The following is a 21,112-nucleotide window of genomic DNA, read 5'->3' as shown; positions in this document are numbered from 1 at the left end:
GTCTACCTTATTGGCTTTGATGTAGTATCATTGTTTGAGATAGAGGAGGAATTTCTCTGCCTTTTTATTGAGGAACATTTCCAGTTGCCCATGCGCATGTTTCAAAGCTTTCTTGAGACTACTGGTGGGGTGAGTCATTAGTTCCCTTCAGATGTCTGTTACTTTCTTTTCAAGTTCTCTTTCCCAGCAGTGCCTCTGTTTGTCCTTGGAGGCTTTCAGTGCTATCATATGTCCATGGATCACTGCTTTGAAAGCTTCCCATACTGTTCCGAAAGGGACATCCCCTGTATCTTTTTGTGCAAAATATTCTATGATTTTGTCCCTTATCGCTTCTCCTGTTACCGGGTCTGAAAGAAGATCTTGTGGTAGACTCCACCGCCATAGTCCTCCCCACTTCCCTGGGGTCTGCACTTCCAACCATAGCAGGGCATGATCTGACATCGCTATGGGGCCTATTTCCAATCCTTGCATTTTGCCCATCACCCCCACAGACACCCAGAAGTAGTCCATTCTCGACATTGTGTTGTGTACATGCGAGTAAAATGTGAATGCACTGTTTTGGCCCTCCAATTCCCTCCATACATCACATAGCGCCATCTGGTCCATCATTTGCTTGAGATGCTTGGACAGCGCAGCCTGATCTAATTGTGGTTGCCAGGCTAAATTTAGATCTCCCCCCCCCCATTATTACCTCTCCTTTTGCGAAACCCTCGAGCTTCCCCATCGTTTCCCGCAAAAAGCCTTCTTGGCCCGTGTTGGGTGTATATATCGCTGCCAGGGTTAGACGGCTACCGTTGAGCGTAAAGTTGGCAAACGCAAACCTCCCTTCCCTATCTGTTAGCTTGTCTGAGTGCTGCGTCTGCTCCCCTTTTTATTGCTATCAGCACCACAGCCCTTTTATCCATGGCATTAGATTGTGCCCATACCTTGTACCCTCTGATATATACTTTGTTTTTATCCTGGGCTCTTATGTGTGTTTCTTGGAGTAGCAGGATGTCCGCCTTCTCCCTCCTGAGCATGCTCTCTAACTTTTTCCTCTTCACAGGAGAGTTCAGGCCCCTTACATTATATGATAACATTCTAAGTTTCCCCATCTTGTTTAGCCCGGATTAGATGTCCTAAGATCCCGAGTGCTGTGAGCCCTTCTTTCTTCCGGAGTTCCCCTCCCCGCCCTACCCCCCTTTGCCTTGCTGCTCCTGCTTTCTGCCCGCTCTAGTTGTAGGTCCATAATGTGGAGCCCTTCTTCACAGGTTGTCGTTCTTCCTTGTTTGCCTTCCCACTCGAACAGCAGTCCAAAAGGAAACGTCAATTTGTACCTTATTTCCTTCGCCACCAGCTCCTTTATCAGTGGGGCCATCCCTCTCTCCTTTTTAGTAATTTTCACTGAAGCCAGGTCCTGGTAAAGCTGAATGTCTACCAAGGGGAGAGTGAAGGAGCAAAGAAATAATTAAGTGCTTAAGTTCAATAGTACTAAAATGTTGTAGTTTCGTCTGTTTTACTTAAAAGTTGTGTTAGCACTTCCTCGCTAGGAATATATTAGTGACGGCTCTTTCTGAGATTGTTTCTTCGATAAATCACCATTTTTGAAATACAACAAAGGTTGAGTCCAACGGAGAGCGGCTATGTGACTTGGTATTTTACCCGGTCTCCTGCTTCACATAGCTGAATGTCTACCCCATTCATCCTTATGTGGTCTACCTGGCTCGCCCTCCTTAAGATGTGTTCTTTTTGCGGGTACGAGGAGAGGGCTACTAGAACATCTCTAGGTCTTTCCCCTGGGCCACCTGTTCTTTTTGGGCCCACTCTGTGCACTCTGTCGATCCCAATGGTATCTGCTTCTTGCATCTCTAGGATGTCTCTAAACACTTCCTGGACCGCATTTTTAAGATCCTTATCCAGAACAGACTCCGGCATATTCTTAATGCGGATATTGGACCTGCGGGATCGGTTTTCTAGATCCTCGCATTGGATCTCCAAGTTCCTGCGTCTTGCTGTTTTGCAGTGCGTCTTCTGCGTTTTGAACTATTCTCTCGAGCGTGTCTGTCCTTTCTTCCAGTTTGGCCACATCTAACTTCAGTTCTTGGACCACCTGCTTTGTCATTCCTCATCGTGGCAAATTGGTCCTGCACCGTTGACATAAACTTGTATTGCAGCTCCACAAACCATGCATGCATGTCATCCCTTGATGCACGTGTTGGGGGGGATGTTGTCAACTGTGGGGTCTTAGTGTTCTTCCTCTGGTGTTTACCGTGGTATCAGACGACTACATTTGAAGCAAGTTCGCGTCTTGTTTGGTAGCTTGGAAGTTTGATTGGTTTGAGCCCCCTGTCCCCTTTGCCTTTGACATAGCCGCTGTGTCATGATCCCCCTATACAATTGGGCGCCTTTGGGGGACGTCTCTGCTATGCCCTTGGGTTATTGTCTTTGACGCCCTCCTCCAGCAGCGATGGGAGGGAACTGTGGGGAAGCACAGGGCCTGCGGATCAGACCTGGGGGCTGTGGTTCTGGGTGAGAAGTCCTTCACGTTCTGCTCCAGAAGTCGTTCCCTTTTTGCTCCCTCAGTTCTTACCCACCCTACCTCCGCAGCATGTGGCCTTGATGGTGGATTTGGGGGCGGGGGGTCTCTCCCCAGGTATGGTTGGAGGCCTTATGTAGTTACTTGGGGGGGCAGGTGGGGGTGTCACCCGCAGGGTAGAATTTTCCCTTTACCGTCTTTGCAGGGGGAGGGGCACCTGGGGAGAGCCGCTCACCATCTACGCCCGCCTCTGGCGCGTGTCACTGGTATGCCTTGCGACTCGAGCTCGATGCTCCGCTTCCTCCACCAGCAGTGCTGTGAGCTTCCCAGGCTCTGTCAGCTGGGCGCCCGAGCGGCCACGGGATCTCTGCGGCCCTGATGGGAGATGTGCCTCTCCTCACGGGTGGGTGCCGAACTGTGCACACCACGTTGCTGGGCTCCCCGCCGCTGCCTCCTCCGCCCCCTGTCGCTTCTCTCGGCGGCGCGGCTCCAGCAACGATCCTCAGAGGGGGAGGGGCGCTCTTGTCACGACGCTTGCGTCTCCTCTGTTCTCTGCACAGGGACGTTTTCCCCTCTCCTCAGCGCCGGCGGCCTCTGCAGATTATCGGCTGGATATTTTAGTGGGTTTTCGTTCTGATCATCGGCTTAATGAGGTGCTTTTCTGTGGCCCATCAGGAGCGAGACTGACGCGTCTCCCTGCGCCGGCGGCCATCTTGGAATCCGGGCTGCTCTTATACAGCGCATCCCGCAAGGGTGACTCCTTCCCAAGGAAATTATCAGGTTCTCATACCAGCAGGGGTACCGCGGCTAATTCAGCTACCGGTCGTCAGGCCGAGGGGTTGTTGGAGCCTGCTGAGGGACCACAAGGTTCTTTAACCGAGGGTACACCCGAGGGTCTACGCCCTTGTACCAACAACATGTCCAAGGGGGCGCCTGCACGCACCACTGCTGGCAGTACTGCTGAGGGCGATAAGCCTACCAGGACTCGGCCTGAGGTGCAGGGTAGGTCTCATGCTCCATCACCAAGAGTCCTGGAGGAGGCTGGGCCCAGGGAGCCAAGCACCACGACTTTGGCACGTGGCATGCAGCTCGATAAAATGTCCACCGCGCCAGAGAAGATGGCCGCTCATCCGATACCGCGCCGAGGAATGGAGCAGGTGCTAGATTGAGGTATCAACCAGGTGCATGGCCTACAGTTTATCCATCAGCGTTGCAGGGCAAGGTTACCCCGCAACCAGCTAGACCGAATATGCATCGGCCCCAGCAGCTGCCCGCTACCCCATCAATATCCCTTGCCACCCCACCAGCCTGCGAGGACAGGTTCTTTGAAAAGTTTGTCACGCTCATGAGATCTCCTCAGATGGGGACCATCCGTAGGGATGTGATCAGGGACATTCTCCCTCCTGCCCCTCCGCCTATAGTAATTCCGCCTATGGCTCCAGCGCCGCAGGCCACTGTGCAGCCCCTGCTTCCTCCGCTGACTCATTAGATTCTGGCTCTTCTGCCTCCCACAGTTCAGGCGGTTCTGTACCAGCCCCCGGCTCCGGCTCCCACACCTCAGCCTTTGGCGCTCAGCACTCCTGCACCTGCTCCGGACCCCCTGGTGGACACAGTCGAGGAAGAAGTCCCCGAAGCACCATCGTTGGCCAAGGCCTTCCACGAACGACTCGCAGGTCTGGCAGAGTACTTGGGCCTTCCTCAACCCGAAGTTGAACAACCGGAGGCGGGGTACTGGCCGAGATTCTCACTCTACGCCCCGCGGCTAGAACAGGGGTCCCGATGCAGAAGGATGTTGTTGCCTTGGCCAAGAAGGGGTGGCTCAAACCCCACTTGGCCCAACGTGTCAATCGGAACCTGGACACCAAGAATAGGCAAATGGAGGGGGATCCTTTCTTGGTGTTGGCCCACCCTAAACCACACTCTTCGGACTGCGCTCTTCGATCTCTCTCTCCTCAAAGCCTCAGTTGTCCTTGGCCCTGCTAGGCAAGGAGAAGATCTTGGAGGCGTACAGGAAGAAGCTTTAATCCAATGCTTCACTGCATCTTCGTCAATCCAACGCGGATGCCATGCTGGCAGACGTTAACCGGAGGCTTTGGCACGAAATAGCCGACTTCCTTCCAGAAATTCTGGTGCAGAGCCAGTCACGATTCAAGGCGGCACAGGCAAAAATGGTGGTGCAAGACATCATGGAGTCCACCGTGGCCCACATTGACACCTCTGGCCGGGCCACATGCATCGCCACAAACATGAGAAGGACTGCCTGGCTTTTGGCTACTAAATTCAATCCAGACGTCCAGGAACGCATATTGGACCTTCCATTCGAGCGTGGCGACCTCTCTCACTCCACCATTGAAGAGGAGCTAGATAAAAAGAAACATTTCGCAAACTGCAAAGTCTTTCTGTCCTTAGCCCAAGGCGTTCCATCCAGTCACATCAACGTTCCGACAAGGGGTGGACTTTCGGAGGGTTCAGCGGCTTCCAAGAACAGAGGTCCAGGCAGTTCGACCGCTCACCGAGTCAACACTGGCGCAAACAACAAAGGTGGCGGGGTGGGTAAGGGCTTTTTTTAGTCAGCCTACTCCACATCAGCCTCGGAGGGGAAGAAGGCATGACGTGTCCCTTCGGGTCTACGTGTCTCTGGTGCGGGGCAGGCTTGCCCTTCAGGCACAGTTTTGGCATCAGAAGTTTGCGGACCCCTGGATACTCTGTAGTTTCCACGGTGTACCGCTTACCAATCCATCCCTCTCCTCCCTCCTCTCATCCCCTCCCACAGATTGGGACAGCAACGCTGTTGGCGGAAATTCAGTAGCTCGCTGAGAGCCTGGCAGTGGAAGAATCCCAGCCTCCCAGGGAGGATTGTGCTTCTACTCCAGGATTTTCGCTGTACCAAAGAACCCCGCTAGCCTGAGAGTTGTGCTGGACCTCTCCACCCTCAACCTCTCCCTCCCTTTTCAAAAATTCAAGATGGTTACGCCAGCACTCATAGCGGAGACATTGTGCAATGGAGACTGGATGTGCCCCCTGGATCTGTAGGACGCTTCTCTACACGTCCTGCGATTCAGGATCATGGGCTGCCATTTCCAATGCAAGGTGCTAACCTTCGGCCTCAACTCAGCCCCCAGGGTATTTACCAGACTCATGAATGCAGTGGCGGCCCTCCTCAGGGTACCTGGACGACTGGCTCGTCATGGCAATATCTCCAGAGGCGGTTCACCACACTTCCTCCGCCCTTATGATTACACTCCATGAGCTGTGATTTTCACTCTACTTCAAGAAGACTCCACTGCAGCCTACACAGACTGCCCTTCCTGGGCCTCATCTGGGACAGGAGCGCCGAGAGAGTGTTACCCTCTGAGGACACGATCACTGCCATCAAGAGGGCCACTAGTCACTTCATCACCCGAGAAGTGACATTGGCCTGGTGGTACCAACATCTATTAGGTATCATTGCAAAATGAGATTACAGCTGCACTTCGCAGCCTCATGGAATCAGGAGAGGGGCTCCCAGGCGGAGCTTGTCTACATTCCTCATTCTCTCCACTTGGACCTCACATGGTGGTCCAGGGACTGCAACCTACGAACTGGCAAGCCTAGCCGGCCCTGCAGGTCACCATCACTATGGACTCCTCACTAGAAGGCTGGGGGGCCACTCTGGACAGCCACAGCTTCCATGGCGTCTGGACCCGGCAGGAGCAGGAGTCTCATATCAAACTGGCTGGAGCTGAAAGCCATCTGGCTAGCTCTCAAAGCTTTCCTTCCGCTCTTTGTGGGCAAGGTCCTCCTTATCCAGACCGAAAACTCCATCAGCATGTACTATGTCAACAAGCAGCGGGGTACCAGGTCCCCTCCACTGGGCAGCCTAGCGGTCGGCATGTGGGAATGGGCCATGGAGAACATCTAAGGGACGTCCGCCAGCCGGCGGATTCCAACTTGGAGGCGAACAGGCTCAACAGACTGGAGCGGACAATTACGAGTGGCAATTGAACGATCAGGTGCTGCTGGAGATCTTCAGAAGATGGGGGCATCCTCAAGTGGATCCTTTTGCCTCCTGGGACGACAAGAAGTGCCAGCAGTTTGCATCTTGGCAGGGGCAGGGCCCCGGCTCCCTGGGCGATGCATTCCAGATACAGTGGAAAGGCATGACCACGTATGCCTTCCCGCCCACACCCCTGGTTCACAGGGTGATCTGCAAGATAAAGGAATCTTGTCACCTCAGCATCATTCTGATAGTTCTGTGGTGGCCTTCGAGACCGTGGTTCTCTGAGCTTCTCAGCCACCCATTCACCAGTCGATGGGCCCAGCTCATCTTCTGGCACAGCAGGGGGCCAGGGTCCTCCACCCCACCCCACCTCACCGAAATTAGTCCTTGAGCAATGGTTCTTGAGCAGGTCACGCTGAAACACATATGTCTATCACAGCCTAACCTGGAGATCATTCAGGGCGCTAGGAGCAAGGCTACTAGGAGCCAGTACAAGAGTAAATGGACTAGGTTCTGTCACTGGGCAGACTCTAAAGAGATCACCCCCCCCACCTTACCTGTACGTTGGATTATGTGCTCTCCTTCTCTGCACACCTTGCTCGCTCAGGCATGCAGGTGGATACATGCCGCACCTGTTTGGCAGCCATAGGGCTTACAGAAATTCAGAGGTGGAAGTTTTCTTTTCCAGCCCTTTAGTCAAGCGACATTTGGCGGGCCTCGCCAGGCTCTTCCCGCCCATCAAAGCCCCAGTGTGGGACCTCAATGTACTGTTGGGCGACTTGGCACACAAACCAGTCAAGCCAATGGCATCCGCAGACATCGGGCTGGCCTCCATTAAAACAGCTCTGTTGGTGAGCCTCAACACTGCTCGCAGAGTCAGCGAGATCTAGGCACTGGTGGCTTCAGAACCCTATATAACTTCTCACAAGGATAAGGTGGTTCTGAGAACGCACCCCGCGTTCGTACCTAAGGTAGCCTCTGCTTTGCATCTAAACGAGGAGATAGTTTTACCTACGTTTTTTGAAAACCCTATTGACCATGCTCAGAGGGTATTGGCACTGTCTGGATGTTAGACGTGCTCTGAAATTCTATCTGGACAGGACCAAGGACTTCCACAAGTCGGACTTCTGTCGCCTTTGGGGGGGTGGTGAACACCCAGCTATCAGGCATCCAAGGCCATCAAGGAGGCCTATGAGGGGCAGCACCAACCATTTCCAGCTAACATGCACGCCCACGCTGTCAGAGCTAAGGCCATTGCATTCCAGCGGCAGGTGCCGTGGCGGGTAATCAGCAGGGCGGCCACCTGGGCAACCCCTTTGGCTTTCTGTAAACATTACTGTTTGGACCACGGAAGTCTGACAGGGCTTTCGGGAAGGCGGTTCTAAGGAACCGGTTTTCTTATTGAGGGTCTCCTCTCCACCATTCGGCTAAATTAAGTTTGTTTGTTTGTTTGTTTATTTATTTATAATGCGCTCCAGACCCATTGGTTACCGGGCGCAGCAGAAAGTATATGCGAGACTTACAATGTTACAGGAATAAGTTTACAATATAACAATATTACATGAATGTACAATTAGCAGTTACAATATTACATGAATGAACAATTAGCAATATACAAAGTTAGCAGTTATAAGGGGTCGCTAAAACATCTGAGTACGTTGAGTAGGGCTGCGTGTGTGAAGGTTCATAGCAGGTGTCTAGTCATTGTTAGCGTTAATGTGTTTAATGAAGTTCCTTCTGAAGTGTGGGAAAGGTTGGTCTACTCTTAGGTTGGGTGGCAAAGCGTTCCACAAGTTGGCAGCTCTCACAGGGAAGCTGGCACCAACGATTTTGGGAAGTCTAAATCTGGGTACTACCAGGCAGTTAGAGTTGGCGAGTCTCATAGGTCTATTAGATGTTTTTCTTTTTATTTTGTCCGTCAAGTAACTAGGAGCAGCATTATTTAGACCCTTATGGGTCAAGGAGATCATTTTTAGGTGGATTTTGTTATCAGTGGAGAGCCATTTGTGTTGCCGCCTAATAGAGGAGATATGCTCCCTCTTCTTTATGCCTAGTGCAGCTCTAAGAGCATTGTTTTGTAGAGTTTGGAGTCTTTGGGTGGTGGCTTTGTTGGCACCACTATAGAGGGCATTACAATAGTTGAGTCGGGAAAGTATTAAGGCTCTAGCCAAGATCAGACAACTAGTATTGGATAGGAAGGGCTTGCCTGCTCTTATCAATTTACAGGTGTAGGCAGTAGTGGAAGCTAGGGAGTTGACCTGTTTGGTGAAAGACAAGGTAGAATCAAGGTAAAACCGAGTGTTTTACTTCCCTCGAGACTTTGATAACATTTCCATCTATGCTGAAAGCTGAGTAGTCCGGGCCCAATTTGTTAATGTTGGCTTGTGTGCCCAGAATGATGAACTCTGTCTTATCATTCAGGCAGAGACCATGAGTAGCCATCCATGCCTGAATGATAAGATGCACTCTATTCACCAATTCCCTGTCCCTACTATCCTACTATGATCCCCAGAAAGTGGGAGGAGAATCTGTGTATCATCTGCATAGTTAGTGTAGGTGATACCAAGATTGTCCAGATCATCGAACACAGGTTTGGTGAAGATATTGTATAGAGTCGGGGAGACGCAGGATCCCTGAGGGACTCCACATGTGATGGGTATAGGTTCTGCTGCTGCCGATGAGGGGAAAAACCTCTCATAGTTCTATCACTCAGAAAGGATTCTATCCATCTGATGGCTTGGGTGGAGAAGCGAGCGGCAGAGCCAAAGTGTCTGCAGAGGACCTTGTGGTCCACAAGGTCAAACGCAGCTGAGAGATCTGGTAGGAGGAGGAGAGCTGTCTTACCTTGATCTCTCAGTTCGTCTATTTGGGTCTTTAAATCGATGAGGGCTGTTTCCGTTCCATGTAGTTGGCGGAAGCCAGATTGTCTAGATCCTAGTAGCTTATGCAGTTCAAGGTGTTTTTGAATCTGTATATAGGCCACTTTGTCCAGGATTTTCAAAAGAAATGGAACTGTAGTGATTGGACGGTAGTTAGTTGGGGATAAGAGGGTCTAGAGTTTGCTTTTTAAGCAACGGGAGCACCCAAGATTGTTTTAAGTTGGCTGGGATGATACCTGTGGAGAAGGATGCATTGACAAGTTTGGAGATAAAAGGTGATAAATCTCTGGCAGCGTCTTTTATTAGCTGTGCTGGGCAGATGTCACCTTGCAATTAGATGGTTTGAGGGTAAGGAGGATTTTCTCCATCTCTAGTGTGGTGGTTTTAGTGAGGGCAAATTTGCTGGACTGGGGATTGTGAGTGGTATAGGGTGGTGGCAGAATAGGAAGGTTGAGCAAATCTTTTTTCAGTTGAATTTTATTTTGGAGGGTGTTTATTTTATTAGAGCATGTTGGATATCTGTGCACCAGGTCTGATCTTTAGTGCAGGTGTCTGGTATAGCAATGGGTGATTCAAGTTCCTTCAGTATGGAAAAGAGTTCCTTCATGCTTGAATTAGAGTTGGCAATACGATCATTGTATGAATTCCTCTTTGCCAGGCAAACTGCATTTTTGTATTGGCGGGAGATAGATGTTAGGTTAGCCTTGTTCTCAGCAGTTGGGCATAGTTTCCAGTTAGATTCACATTTTCTCTTAGTGAGGCGTAGGGCCTTGAGTTCAGGAGTAAACCATTTATTTAAATGGACTTTAGGTTTGCTTGTACGCATTTTAAGTTGGGAAATTATGTCCACAGTATCAGTCATGATTTTGTTGTACTCATGAACTAATATACTGGGGTCTAAGTTGTCGGGCAGTGCATTTAATGTTGGAAGGATAGTGGGTAAGACATTGTCTATTGTCATTCTTGTTTCTTGTTGGGCATGAAGGTGCCGTGGGGACGACTGTAGGGGGTGGTCGGGAGGTTAGGCGGTTGAAGGACACTAGTGAGCATTCAGTCCATGGTATTGCCGAGATAGATGAGATAACTGCTGTGCAGTTTGAGTCAGCGACCCAGTCTAATATTCTGCCTTTCGTATGGGTGGGATTGTTGACTTTTTGAGAGAATCCTAAGCATGGGCAATAGTCAAGGCGTGCGCATCCGCTTGGTCATTAAATCCTAGGTTCAAATCCCCTATTACCAACAGTTGAGAGGTGGTTTTAGCATTGTTGGTTAGTAGCTTGTGCAGATCCTCTTCGAAGTTCCCAAGCGGACCTGGAGGTCTATAAATTATATGAATGGTTAAGGATTGAATGTTGTTTATGAGGAGTTTGGCAGTGAGGGCTTCGCAAGATTGTAAAGTTTGGGTGGGGGCTAGCCTTAGTGATAGACTCGATTTGGAAATGATGGCAATTCCGCCTCCGCGGGTGCCCTCTTGGTCTTGCCTACATGTAGTGTAGCCGTCAGTTGTAATCGCCCCTGCAGTATGGAGGAAAGGGGACGGGACGTAAGAGTAATAGCTACTCACCGTAGTGACTAACATGCTCTTAGTCCATAGTCACCTTTCCTCCATACGTCCTACCATCCTCCCCCCTAATAATACTTGGGTCATTAGACAATGTTAAATATCGTTGACGCGTCAATGGGGACTGAGTGGCGCTGGTGGGTGGAGTCAGGGAGCGCATGCTTTCAAGGCCACGCCCCTGCGTGCCTCTAAATTTAAAGAACAAGACGTTTTTACTGGTGAAAAATGTCGTCTTCCCGTCCCTAGCGGGAGACGCCCATGCAGTATGGAGGAAAGGTGACTGTGGACTAAGAGTAGGTTGGTCACTACGGTTAGTAACTATTAATTTCTGATCCGTCAACACTGTGTTGTCATGTGATGGAGTCCTCACAATTCACTGAGGTCCTTGATGCGCCACGGGAGACCTCCTACAACTTGCTGAACATAGCAAATATTGACAGTTATTACTCATTTTCATTGTAATCCATTCATAGACCTTGTTTTAGCACTCATCAAAGGGGTCCTGTTTCGGTGTCTGGCTTGCATGCACCACGGCAAGCAGCTTCTATCTTTTGATTCAGCACAGGTTTGGTGGGTTTAGTGAAAAGCTCTTTGAAATGCAGGAACAGTACCTGGAGTGCTATTCTAAATAGTGAGGGCAGCTTGTTGCTTGAATGTTGTAAAACTATCAAGCCCAACCAAGCATTTATTTGAGATACCTTTTATCTTTCAGAGAAGTTAACCGCTCTTAGCAGGCATCCCTCTGGAACAACTTGCACACCAGCATTAAATGAGAGGCTATGACATAAGTAAGCTTCCACAATTGAACAGGGTGAAATCGTGAAATGTAAATGTCATTGAACATACCACTTAAATATGAGGACTAGGCCTAGCATATGATGGCATCACTGGGGTGTTTAAAACTGTACTTGACATATGATGGCAGCACCTATACATGTGGGGATAGTCCGTACATATAGTAACTGGTTCTGGCATGATGCAGCACCTTATGTATAAGCCTAAGCGTTGTAAGTAGTGATCATATGCTGCAGTAATACTTGCAAAGCTTTGCCAACCTACTTGCACCATTTTGTGGTCAGGCTACCGCACCTCTGTACTCAGAAAGAAATTGAATCGCAATATCTGGCAGATGTTGGTAACTGGTCATAAAATAACTACAGCAGATGGAGAGACTACCTGAGCTAGTGATTAGTGTCGGGCAATATCGGCAATAACTATCTTATGCAAATAAGAGTCTGTGGGTTTTCTCAAAGCTTGTTCTAGATTGACTTTACAACAAAGTTGAAAGACTCCATATCCTGAAAGAGAAAAATGGATTTAAATCTGGAACCCATTCACATGTCAAAATGAAGCATCATGTTTAATTATTTGCTGTTTGCCTCTTCTCTATTATGCCAAAACGTTTTTTTATAAACTTACTAATAAGCAGTCTGTAGCACATAATTAATGCTTAGTTTTATATTAGTTTTATTTTCCAAATGTTTTTGTAGAGATCTTCAGGGTCAAGCACAACTTTTACTCTCCCTCCTGGAATGAGTTATCCTATCCACGTACCAGCAGGAGTTACTCTTCAAACAGCATCTGGTGAGACTCTATTTCTGCAAGTTTATTTTTTTTATGCTTCATTATTAATCTTCTTGGTGCTTAAATACACATAGATTTGTTTTCCCCTAAAGAATAAGTCAGTAAACCTTTGTGAGTATACACATGATATTGCTTTCATTTTGGTGGCACAAATGCAACACACTATACAACAAATATACCCTAAATGTTACTTTTTGTTCAGTGCATTAGTTGCACGAGTAGGAGCTGTACTTGTGTGGTGTAATCAATATGCTTTGTAGGTGGAGTTCTCTTGTTATGGACCCTTCCAGAGATGATAGGTTAAATCTGTAAAAAAACAAATTTGTCACTGGCAGCGAGCACTTGTGGCCACTACTGGATTGCAACGTTGGATATTATGGCCTTCCTTTCTTGATTCCTTGCAAGCACAGTTCCATCCCCCACACAGGTACTATTCTACTTGTACAATGTAAAGCAACGCTTCACCTCTTGGCAGCTTGCTCAGACAGTGTACAGGTGGTTGTGCGAGTGTTGGTAAAAACTACAGTTCCCAGTAGGCGTGGCAAAGTAAGACCATCTTAAATTTGTTTTTGTTACCCGGTGCCCTGTCTCCTACTTGATCTCTTTGGTGTACATCTTTCTTTGGAAACCACATAAACTACATGTATGGGTTCATTCTGCTCACAGCTGAGCTTGTTTCTTTGTGTGTGGTATGTCACTTTATCCTTTGTTCTAGTCTCCCATGTTTGCATTCCATAATGCATAAATTCGTTTTCAAAAAACTGATTAGCAGAGTTTGCTAATTAAAATGTTCTTCATTAGCAAACAAGCCTATTTCAATAGCAATTTTGTACTAATACATTTAATGTAACCAGACGTTATTTGTACCCAACACATAAAATGGGCAACAGTACATCATTTCTGTGTACCTCTGAAGTAAGACTATTGGTGAGGTGAGTGTCTATATGTTGGCTGCATGAATGTACACAAATAGACATGATAAAAAGGCTCTGAACCATTTTCAGTGCAAGGCTCTGTGCAGCTGGGTACAGTCTGTTGCATAGGGCTGGGTTCTGTATACATTATGCTTGTCCTGTCATTTGCTGTGTAGGGAGAAGGTAAGAAGTTTCATAAATCAAAAAAATCGCACTGTTTAAGAAAAGTCATAGCTGGAGACTATGTAGTATGGTGTTGTGGCAGGGAAGATAATTGCCAGCTTCAGATGTACAGATGGCTCTTGTCTGTCATTGAAATCAACTGTTTCTAATGTAGCGTTTAATGCCAATTTTGAGGGAGGGCAGGGCCAGTAACGGCCCTCATGCCTGAGCCAGGTAGGCCAGCATTCTGGCCCTGCGTGCTATGAAAGCAGTATTTATTTCTACTAGCACCCTGAGCCACCATCTGTGGTGCTGATTCCTTGTCCTTGTTTGTTTTTAAGGCAACCAGGCTTTACCAAGTTCATGCTTCCCTTAAAAAGAAATTGCACATATGTCCGTGAGTAGGCAGGGGATTGAGGTCCCTCCCAGGCACAACCTGGAGTACCGCCTCCAAGGACACGGTGAAGGCTGGAAATGTGGGTCGTTACTTGTGGATTATTGGACTGCTCTCTGCCATAGGTGCTAATGTATAATGCAGTCCTAATCGTAGAGCAAAGCGAGCAATGGAGGCTAACTACACTGTATGGTATTCCATTAGGTCAGTAGATATACAGCTTAATAAATGTATTGTCCTAATTACTTCAGGTTTGCAATTATTTGAAAGGAAATAACTTTTCTTGGCTTACACTACCTCACAGGCCTTTGACACTTTGAGTGGAGGTATCGATTACTGCTGCACTCTCTCCATTAGCCCCTTTTAATATGAGAGAAAAGAGGGTGGAGATGGCCCTGAAGGCAAGAGGAATGCAGCAGGAATAGCCTTTTTCATTAAAGGTTGTAATTTAAATAACCATCTGTGCAAAACAAGTGTCAATTTAATGAGCAAGCCGAATTATGTAGCAAAGTGCTATGTGACACTGCTTATTTTATGCCTTGATACCAACTTTATCATGCCGGACTGTTCTCTGAACACACCTGCTGGTTTGACTTTATTCCTTTCCCTTACCTGTTCTGTCTTCTGTTTTCCTCCTCCAGCCTTATCCCTGGTTTCCTTGTCCCTGGACCTTTCCCTTCCTGGTTCTTCCTTGGATCGCGACCTGAATTTGAGTGGGTGTTCGAACTTGCTACTCCCACTGCTTACCATGTGTTTGATTTTCGTTCGTCCAAGTGCTGTCTGCTTCTTTGAGACACCTGATATACAGCCTTGTTACAAGTTTGGTGGCATCTCAGTGGTAAATCCGCAGAGATACCAGTAAACGGAATTACCATTACTTCCACTTGGTCTGGTCGTATGACCCCCGAATTACAAGTGATGGTTAGTCCCCATTAATTGGAGTCCATACGACTCCATGGGGTATGTGAGCAGAATTACCGCCTGCAGTAATTCCACCGAAATTTCTGTTCTTTGGCAGAAAGGTGTTGGATTTACCTCCAGCTCTGTTCATTTTTACTGTAACCGCCATACTTCAATTAGGCCCATAGATCTAATCCATCTCTACTCCTTAATCCTTCCTGCACTTGTTCAATGGTGGACTCTGATTATTCCAGGTGATCTTGCACTCCTTTCACTTGCCTTGGTGCCCATTGGCCTCTGCGATCACAGGCCTGCACTTATTTACTGGCACCTGACCAATCTTACCAAGTGATCTCTGCCAGTCACTTAACAGCTGCTGCAACTTACTCCCTAGCGCTTCCCTCAGTGGTACTCCTAGCACGTACCCTCTGCCCCCCATCCCCTCTCTCTCTGCACTTGCACGTTCTGAATGCTCACAAGGCCTAGTAGGATAGCCTATTTCATTACTGCCTTTCATTCCCATGTTCCCTCCCTGTTGCTCTGTGGGCGCTTTGAAAGAAAATTTGCTTTATGTATAAGCGCCTTACAAATGCACAATAAATAAAATCTGTTGATCCTAAAAGAGGAAGAGGTGGGTTGGGTCTTCTTGTTTTTTGAATGAACCCTTCTTTTTGGATATTTTCAGTTTCGGCTGCGAGCTGGTAATCCTGTTTATTTTTTTTGCTCCCCACTTTCACTTTGATTTCATCAGATATGTTGTCTGTTTGGGGAATTTCAAAAGCTGTTTAACGCCTCACTTTTCAACCAGTATTCAGAAAATGCTGAAGAATCATTCGATCCCCTTACCCCTTCATAAATTAGCCTGCGAAAACGGCCATCATTCCCTTGCACTATAAGGGTGTATTTACCCCAGGTAAACACAGGGGACTTCTTGTCTCGTATCATAACATTTTTACTGCTTCCCCCACCTATCCCAATCCCCGCCCCCCCCACCCCCTGTCCTCTCACACCCAGCCCCCCTTGGGATGTGACTGATGGTTTTCTCAGATTGCTTTAACTGTGCTTAGAACTCCCCTTCTCTCCAAGATGACTGCACCAGTTATCAACTTCCTTATTTTTGTCTGTGGCATGCATCATAACTGACAGGGTCTTCCCTCTTTTCTTTAGGGGGTCTGTGCTTTAGATTGTCCTCCTCACATGCAACAGGTAGCTAATGTCTCCTTTGTACTCTTCTTGCCAAGGCCCCTTGTTCCTCTGATTTCAGTGCCTGTAGGTCGTGATGCTATTGCAGGATGCTGCAGCACTCTTGCCCTAGTCTCTTTTAAATGCTTCCACTTCTGGCAGCTGTTGCACCTGCCTCACTTGGATGTGAGGATTCACTTTACTCCAGAAAGCAACAACCTTACACGGGTAAGTTGGTCTTTGAGTTTTCTGCCCTTCCTCACAAATGTCTGGTCCATAGTAGTCTTCTTAGTTAAATCCTGCTATAATGGTATATTCGAAGGGATTGTGTCTTCCGACGTATTCCTTATCTTTGATAATCCGTTTTCAGCGTGCTGGCCTCGGAAATCTTTTCTGTAGAGGGCACTGCGCGTCGACGTCCGCCGAGTCGATGTCCCTCGACGGCCTCCGTATCGGCGCTGACGTCACCATGCCCATAAATAGCCACGCGCTGCGTCCGTTGTTCAGTTCCGTTTTTCCCCGCTTCGTGGGGCCTCGGAACGTCGTTGCTCAGTTCAGTCAGGTTTACTATCTATTTCGACTCAAATATTCCTCATCGTTCTCGATGGCTTCTTCATCAGAACCGACGATGCCGCGATCCGGCTTCAAGAAATGTCGAGACTGCGGTAAAAAAATTTCAATAACAGATCCACACAGGGTCTGTTTATGGTGTTTGTGGTCTGAGCACCATTGTTCGGAGTGTGAGGACTGCATGTCCTTGACGGCGAAAGCCCTGAAGGAGCGAAAGGGGAAGCTCGAGAGAGGTAAGTCAGCCAAATCCTCCTCGAAGGTTTCCTCGGCTGAGTCGAGGCATTCGTCTCCTCGCCGTCAAAAACATTCCCATTCTAGATCTCGAAGCAGCTCCCACCATTCGTCGAGATCTAGACACTCAAAAAAGAGACGTCGAAGGTCCCATTCCTCGTCGTCTTCTGTGTCCCCAGAAAGAGTCTCCTGTCCCACCAAACACAGTTCTCAAGCTGAGTGGGAGGAATTCAGAAAGAAAATGTTAAGCGTCTTCGAGAACGCGGCCTCAAAGACAGCTGAGGGTGATACCCTGGGTGAAAAACCCAAAAAATCAAAACGCAGCGAGTCGCAGCACCCGGCGAAACATTCCACCCGAGAGCGCCATGAGCCATCGGGTAAGAAGGCACCGTCTTCGTCGTCGAGGGTTCCTTCGCCGTCGTCGAAGATTCCTTTGACGCACGGATCGGCGCCATCAACGCTGTTGTCGAAGGGTTCCTCGACGCAGCGGTCGGTCGATCGACTCGACGCCATTGCCGACGCCAATGAGAGGACCAAAGCTCCACAGCCAACTGTGATTTCAAGGGCCTCCGGCACGACACCGAGACAGTCGTTGATGCCCTCGAGTAGGATCCCGATCCTCTCGAGTTCTTAGAGACCCCTTCCAGTTTTTTCGGCGCCTTTGAAGCCTGTTACATCAGCGTCGACGACATCGTCCAATAACGACGAGTTTGGCTCCTTCGGCCCTAGAGATGGGCTTTACTCCATTTCAGAGGTCAGAATACCCTGGTCTTTCTTCAATTTATGAAGAAGGGGAAGATTCTGACCAGGAAACATTTGGTTTACAGAGAACCACACTGCCTACTGCAGAGGATTTCACCTCTGAAAAAAGGATGAAGGAACTACAGGAGTCACTTCATGAGGCAAGTGGACTGGACACTTCCCCAGAAGTCGAATTTGTAAAGCCAGACCCAGGGCAACATGCCGAAACACCATATAGAACCCTGATAGCTAGAATAATTGAGTTTATGGGTTGGTCTGCGCCTTCACCTGTTTTCCAACAGGATGATCTAACAGATATATTGGACAAAGGCCCACAGGAGGACCCGGTGGTCCCCTTCCATGCAGCCCTATAAAGAAAAATTGCATCTAATTGGGGAAACTCCCAAAGTTATCCCAGCAGTCAATAAAAGATAAAGTATAGGGTAGCGGCTGCTGACCCAGAGAGCCTGATGGTTCAAGCGGCAACTTCATCCAGCAGTAGGACTGCTTACCCTACTGTCCCACAGGATAGGTGTCATGATGCCTGCTCCCGGGGAGCCGGTTCAAGCCCTGCTTCCCCGAAAGCGGACATCCAGTCCCCAGGGAAGGACCCAGCAACCCCATATAGGGGCCCTTTGGACAGTGTCCTGGTGCCTATGGCACCAGGCTCATAAAAGACATCAGTCCTGGCGCCAAGCTCATTATGGGAGTGCTTGGGTGCACTTACCTGATGCAGACCATGCTGCAGGATCCCGGCCTCCTTGAGGCCTGAAAGGAACTACTTTACCTGAGGGACTAATGTACCATCCGGGCGTGGTCGGGGAAGGATACATACCTGATTGGAGGAAGGATACATACCTGTAACTTCTTCCAAGGCTATTTAAACCCCACCCGAACAGCCACACGTACTTCGCGTTGTTCTGCATCTAGCAGCTGGACGCTCAACGTGTCTGCTTCTGCATCCTGACTTCTGCCATGCCTGCCAGCATCCTGGATCACCTGCAAAGGAAGAGAAGAAGAGAACAGAAGAAGGAAAAGTCCTTACCTGCTAAATCCGCATTCCGGAGACATCTCGCCGACAATCCTGAAAAGGAAGAGTTTTATTTAAAAGCTCATCGCGTCGATCGCTGCAGCGCCGCATTCCACTCACCTTTACAGGGCGCCTCCATGTTCAGCAGCGATCATCCGGATTCGCAGTCACGCCCCAGCGCCTAGGGAGGAAAAGACCAGAACAAAAGGTGAGAGAGAGAAGAGGAATAAGGAAAGCTAAATCTCCATGTTAAGACTTACCTGTTGATTCATTCCCTCTTCATTTCGGGTCCGCGCCGCATCTTGGCATTTCCGGACCCCGGCCCCTAAGGGGAAAAAGAGACATCAGCGTTAATGAGCGAATGAAAAGACATTACGAAAAGACGCTCATTAAAGACTTACCTGATTTCTACAAGGATTTCACCTCATCTCGGGTCGGTGCCTGTTCCCCGGTACTCCGTACCCCGGCCCCTATGGGGAAAAAGACACTAGCATTAGTACATTAATGCATGGACATAAGGGGAACCTCTTATCAAAAAACTTACCTGGAAGCCAAGCAAGTTTGGTTCTCACCAATCTGAAAATCCAGTGAAGTAACTGGATACCAACGCACCCCTGCATCAGAAGCAGGATGGAGAGCTCGTCCTTCCAGACCCTAAGGTGAGACGCTACGGGGAATCACAGAAGGGTTTCGAGGAGGGTGAGAGGGGGAAGTGGGAGGCCGATTGCATTACCCCGCAGACAGTTAATCCCCTATTTTCGCCTACAGAAGGATACTTCTGCGAGCCAGATTTGGGGGCCCGGTCTAGTCCGTCTTCCGAACCCTGCGCATCACCTTAGAAGAGGTCACAGCAGCGCGAACCAGGCCAGCGCCTCCGTGGGAGTCAGGTGATGACAATAGGGATGACAAGAGGTATGACTCTATGCCAAAGAAAGTCTTCTCTGCCTGTAGTATGGCGTTGAAGTCCATCAATGCCACCTGTACGCTCGCCAGGTTCAGTCACACGCTATGGGAGTGTGCTTCATCAGCGGCTGACTGCATACCCGAAGGAGAGGAAAAGGAAGCCTTCCTTAACATCATTAAAGATGGCAAAGATGCCATGTGCGAATCACTTCAAACGGGCATCGATTCCGCTGACAGTATCAGCAGGGCCATGGCGGCAAGTACAACAATCCGCAGGCATGCGTGGTTGCGAAAGTCGGGCTTTGCCCCTGATGTACAGGCCAGACTTTTGAATATGCCCTTTGACGGCTCTTCATTATTCGGGAAAAAGGCTGATGACAGTCTGGAAAAGTTAGACTTCTAAAGCAGCAGCAAAATCCTTAGGAGCTGCTATCCGCCAAACTCCTTTTTGCCCCTCAGGAACCTCTGGGAGAGGAAAGTCCTTTCGCTATTATTCCGCTTTCGGGAAAGGCAGAGGACAGCCGGCTCAGAGGCCAAAGGAGATCCACCGGAGGTGGACGGGTCAAGAGTACTAAGACTGCAGCAGGTGCCTCTTTACCCTCGGCATCTGCATCAGCCCCCTCCAAACCACTATGAGGCCTTCACACACAAGACACCAGTAGGGGGCAGGTTAACTCGCCATTTGACGGAATGGCAGGCTATAACGTCAGATGCTTGGGCGTTGGAGACAGTTGCCCAAGGTTACTGCCTACCCTTTCTACACATCCCTCAGAGTCATCCACCGGGGAACAGCTCCCTAAAAGTTCCAGATCCGCTCCTCTTGCAGGAAATTATGGACCTGCTAGAGAAAGGTGCCATAGAACCAGTACCTGTAGCGGACAGGAACAAGGGCTGGTACTCTCCCCCCCCCCCCCGCTTACTTTCTCATACCAAAGAAGGACGGAGGACTGAGACCCATCCTGGACTTACGAGAATTGAACAAGTTCCTCAGGAAGTACAAGTTCAAGATGTTAACTCTCTCTCAGATCCTTCAGGCCCTCCAGCTCCAGGACTGGCTGGTATCTCTGGACCTTCAGGATGCTTATTTCCATGTGCCAATCCATCTCAAGCACAGGAAATACCTGAGGTTCGCAATTGGCAACTCTCATTATCAATTTCGAGTTCGGCCATTTGGGCTGACCTCCGCCCGAGGGTCTTCACCAAGCTGATGTCTGTAGTGGCGGCGAGTCTAAAGAGGGAAGGGATCCACGTCTATCCCTACCTGGACGATTGGCTGGTCAGGGCCGTATCTTCGGAACAGGCCCAGACCCAGCTAGATTATGTCTGCCTCTTCCTTCACAGACTGGGCTTCTCCCTCAATTTAAAGAAGTCACAGATGATACCATCTCAGAGACTCCAGTTCATTGGAGCGGTCCTGGACACTTCCCTGGGAAAAGCCTCACCACCAGAGGTGAGGGCTCAAGATATTCTACAGATGGTCACCAAGTTTCAAAATGCCCAACGTCTCGCAGCCTTCAACTTTTTGAGGTTGCTAGGCCTCATGGCATCCTGCATCTTCCTTGTGCCA

The 21,112-nt window shown here is 49.0% G+C and overlaps 1 protein-coding gene across 1 annotated transcript in view; it reads left to right on the top strand.

Annotated features, from left to right (window-relative positions):
- Positions 1 to 21,112, top strand: part of GTF2A1L (general transcription factor IIA subunit 1 like) — a 1,760,055-nt gene that overhangs the window by 509,054 nt on the left and 1,229,889 nt on the right. The window contains exon 5 of the mRNA XM_069608408.1: positions 12,425 to 12,518. Within this exon, the coding sequence (XP_069464509.1) occupies positions 12,425 to 12,518 (94 nt within the window). The remainder of the gene's footprint in view (positions 1 to 12,424; positions 12,519 to 21,112) is intronic.

The sequence above is a fragment of the Ambystoma mexicanum genome, chromosome 4q, assembly GCF_040938575.1.
Source record: "Ambystoma mexicanum isolate Mex_15411 chromosome 4q, UKY_AmexF1_1, whole genome shotgun sequence".
In the NCBI taxonomy this organism is placed as follows: domain Eukaryota; kingdom Metazoa; phylum Chordata; class Amphibia; order Caudata; family Ambystomatidae; genus Ambystoma; species Ambystoma mexicanum.
Note: the sequence above shows the minus strand (reverse complement) of the source record. Positions and strands in the feature narration are given on the sequence as shown.